Genomic DNA, 3,912 nt, shown 5'->3' with positions numbered 1-3,912 from the left:
TGTGTGTGTGTGTGTGTGTGTGTGTGTGTGTGTGTGTGTGTGTGTGTGTGTGTGTGTGTGTGTGTGTGTGTGTGTGTGTGTGTATTATACATATGTTCAATACGAACAATTAATGTGTCTCAACTTAAGACACGAAGGCTTGAATGGGCAACTACTACTAATCCGATTAGCATCCCGTTGATCGGTGTAAATATCAAGATACCAGTACTTATAAATACATTTTCTCATACTACGCTGCCTGGCAATCTGCACATCTCTTTTTCGCATCAATGTAACAGTGCCCGAAATTTACAGGCTGAAGCTATGAAGGTAGACGAAATGCAAAAAATGACACACTCGGAATGTTAGGCGGGAGGTACAGACCCGAAAACTGTAGCTAAAGCGATGATATCTTGGTCTGTTTAGATTAGAAGCGAATAACTTAGTGGGAACACACAGCCACATTTGATTTTGACACTTATTGCACGTACCATTGTTTCGATGGCTTAACAGCGATATACTATAATTCGTCTTTCTATCACTTACCTTAATATTTATTTACATATTTTAATACACACGACCGGCCGACGGCCGTACGGCCGACTCGCACTAAAAAGTCGATTGACGAGAGATTGTTTACGTTCTAGCCGCGTAGGGTTCCGAACTTCCGAAATTTTCATAGCCGCCTAAATAATTACAAATTTTGATCGGAATATTTTGTGCATTTCTCCGCAGAGTCGCAGACTCCAAGCAGAGAGAAAAAAAAGCATATTAAAAAAAAATAGACAGGTCGCAGGACCCACAGAACACCGCACGCGTATTTTTATATCTGGGGTATTAATTACATATATAAACATCGTTGTGAATACTTCTAATATGTAAGGACATACTAGAGAGATTCGATTAATTGTTTGCTGTGAAATGGCTGAAACGAATCTGACCTCTAATAACAGCGTCTCTTGAACTCGACTGAAATATGTAAAGCCAGGAACATAAAATCATGTCTTTGCAGACATGCAAGCGGTCACCTGTTCAAATCCTTACAACAGCGCACATTTTTTTATCCAAAACTCCGCATATGTCATCGATATACTGTGCGCGAGAGCATCACATCATTGGCTTATTTACCTCTTTACTCTCGAACACTTCGCCAGATTTAAAAAAAAAATGAACAAAGGTTAGTGATATTGTACCAATAGAGACTGTCTCAATTTATATCGATAGTTTCCCAGAAAGCTGTCCGTGCACTACAGCAGACTTTACTCGTAAGGATAACCCCTGTGAGAGATTTTCTACAGAATTTCACGCGTACAATACCATCACATCAACAAATATGCCGTGCAGACTCTCCAAAGTATCCTAAAGACACTAAATTAGATACTAGCAGTTGTACAAATTATACTTTATTGCATTCTCGCGTGGTGAGCTTTCTTTTTGACAGAAGTTGCTGACGGGGCTGTAGGTAAAGTAAATAATTTTGTCAATCTGTCAGTTCAGACACCTCAGAAAATATAAAGTGCAGTGTGAATATCCCTGAGGCGCATATTGACTCTCCAAGAGAGTAGCAATTTTTCGTGAGTTTTGTACGTTATTTGAAACATTTCTGCTGAGCCCAGTTGCCACACCAGCGACTTGAGGATGAATGAGAGTGAACCGAAGTGCAATAAGAACCTATCTGAGTGAATTGTGGTGGACCTTAATTCATCTTCCAGCGAACGTATTTCATAAAGTAGCAGACAGGATATGCAGGTTAAGGTCGCTGCTAGAGTTTAGTGCAGTTCCGAGCATGAGAAGGGAGGTATCGATAAAAAATTTAACTCCTACGTCGATAAGTGTATGGTGATATGAAGTTTGATACAGTACTCTGTGCCCTGATTATTGACTATATTATGCATCAACGGGGGTGATATATGATGCTGAGCGGGTGCTCGGGATTGAAGGCAGGGTTATAGTGTTGTGCAGGGACACACTGTGTGGGACTTAACCGGTGAGAGCTTGATTTATCGCGGGTAATCTGAGAAAAATGACAACTTCATACACATACTTTGATATGGTAAGCATAGACGAGCTATCTCCGCGATTAAGGGCTAATTCAGATACACTGTGTTGTATGTATGGTAAGCATAGACGATCTATCTCCGCGATTAAGGACTAATTCAAATACACTGTGTTGTATGTATGGTAAGCATAGACTATCTATCTCCGCGATTAAGAGCTAATTCAGATACACTGTGTTGTACGCTGCCACATCGTTTATACCCCAAGCTCGCCATTTGGCATTCATTAAAAAATAGTATAAAATACACGCGTTTTTCTTCGTTTCTGTTTATTTATATATTTTTACCAAAAATATTATTCAGGAAACCCAAAGGCCAAACCGACAATATTTCCATAAATATCGGCAAACCCTATATAGAAACGAGCAGAAGAAGAAAACGAAGATGCGGCTTTTTTTTTATTGTTGTTGCTTTTTCAATAAATTCTTTATGATGTGATGAAGTCACACCTTTTTGTCTCCTCTCTTTGTGGTATTGTACATAGATTGTAAATATCTATAGACAAAATGAAAAATGCACACGCCGACAGCTGTTTTATTTGATTAAGGAATAAAGCATAGTGAATTGCACTATTGCTTGCTTGTCATATATTGTTCTGTGTTAACTAGAGTAGAAGCATTAGACTTCAAGTAAGATGCCTTTCCGATTCCGTGGCGCCTCTGGAATCACAATTTCCATGGCCACGTGTGCTGCGCTGTATACACACTTACAAGGGTCGCCGGGAGCACGTGCCGAACAGAAAAGCACAAACTCGCGCGATAAATGGGCACCTCCAAGGCTCAAATGTCCTGAGAGTCCATCTGTATATGTAGGGGCAGCGGGGAAGGACTTAGTTTATAGTACAGCCACTATCAAGGGTAAACGATCTTACCAAGAAGATAGGTATAGTGCACACGCACCCTTGAGTGAGAACTCGGACGTTATGTTTTTCGGTGTGTTCGACGGACACGCCGGTGCGAGATGTTCGGAGTATGTGATGGAGAATCTCGGCACAATGGTGGACACGGAACTGAGTAACATCAGGAGGAATCTCGTATGTGCAAAACCCTATGCTAGCACGTCTAAAAACATAGCAGCTAAGGTAGGAGGGAATATCAAGGCTCGTGAGGACACTGGAAATGATAGTGGATACGATAGCGGAGAGGATAGTGGGATAGATGAATCCAAACCCTCTAGTAGGGATGCAGAGCGTATAAATGTGAAAGAATTAGAAGACAGGATCGCATACCGGAATGCGATGATAGGCGCATGTGGTGCGGCTCTGCAGGTCAGTTTCAACAAACTGGACAGTCAATTCTTGACCCGCGCCACAAAGAATAACTGGCACGACGGTGCCTGTGTGCTTGTTGCGCTTCTGACGGAGGACGCCTTGGTTGTTGGAAATGCCGGCGATTGTCGCGCTGTTATGTACCGGGATGGTAAAGCGGTACCTCTATCGTATGATCATAAACCGAATAGACTGGATGAATTCCAGAGGATAAAAGACGCGGGTGGATTTGTGGCCTGGAAAGGAGTATGGCGTGTTCAGGGGGTGCTGGCTATTTCTCGATCATTCGGCGATAAGAGTTTGAAGCAGTGGGTTGTATCGGATGCTGAATTGGTTGATGAAGAATTTTCAGGGGAGGACTCCTTTATAATATTGGCAACGTACGTAGCCCATACGTTGCTTCCTAAGCGAACGACAGTGTGTCTACATTAATAGTTTCTGCCGTACACGATATTTGCTTTCGTTCCCGGCATGTCTAAAAAGCTCTACGCAAAATTGCGCAATGATTTTCACACTACTAGTACTTGCAAAAACACACATATATATATATATATATATATATATATATATATATATAGTAGTGTGTGTGTGTGTGTGTGTGTGGTGTGT

General features: G+C 41.5%; 2 protein-coding genes across 2 annotated transcripts in view; one reads left to right on the top strand and one right to left on the bottom strand.

Moving 5' to 3' along the window:
• The window catches only part of SARC_06039 (hypothetical protein), a 3,409-nt gene extending 2,908 nt beyond the window's left edge, over window positions 1–501 (bottom strand). Inside the window, exon 1 of the mRNA XM_014300079.1 lies at window positions 471–501. Within this exon, the coding sequence (XP_014155554.1) occupies window positions 471–473 (3 nt within the window). The 5' untranslated portion in view covers window positions 474–501. The remainder of the gene's footprint in view (window positions 1–470) is intronic.
• A 2,086-nt stretch (window positions 502–2,587) lies between these two features.
• SARC_06038 (hypothetical protein) lies at window positions 2,588–3,735 on the top strand (the record flags this gene model as incomplete). The annotated part of the gene is made up of 1 exon (XM_014300078.1): window positions 2,588–3,735. Exon 1 carries the CDS (start codon window positions 2,671–2,673, stop codon window positions 3,733–3,735), a length of 1,065 nt encoding a protein of 354 aa, XP_014155553.1. The 5' UTR covers window positions 2,588–2,670.
• Between the last annotated feature and the right edge of the window lie 177 nt (window positions 3,736–3,912).

Source organism: Sphaeroforma arctica, assembly GCF_001186125.1.
Source record: "Sphaeroforma arctica JP610 unplaced genomic scaffold supercont1.415, whole genome shotgun sequence".
Lineage (NCBI taxonomy): Eukaryota > Ichthyosporea > Ichthyophonida > Sphaeroforma > Sphaeroforma arctica.
This window is presented reverse-complemented; position numbering and strand designations above follow the sequence as displayed.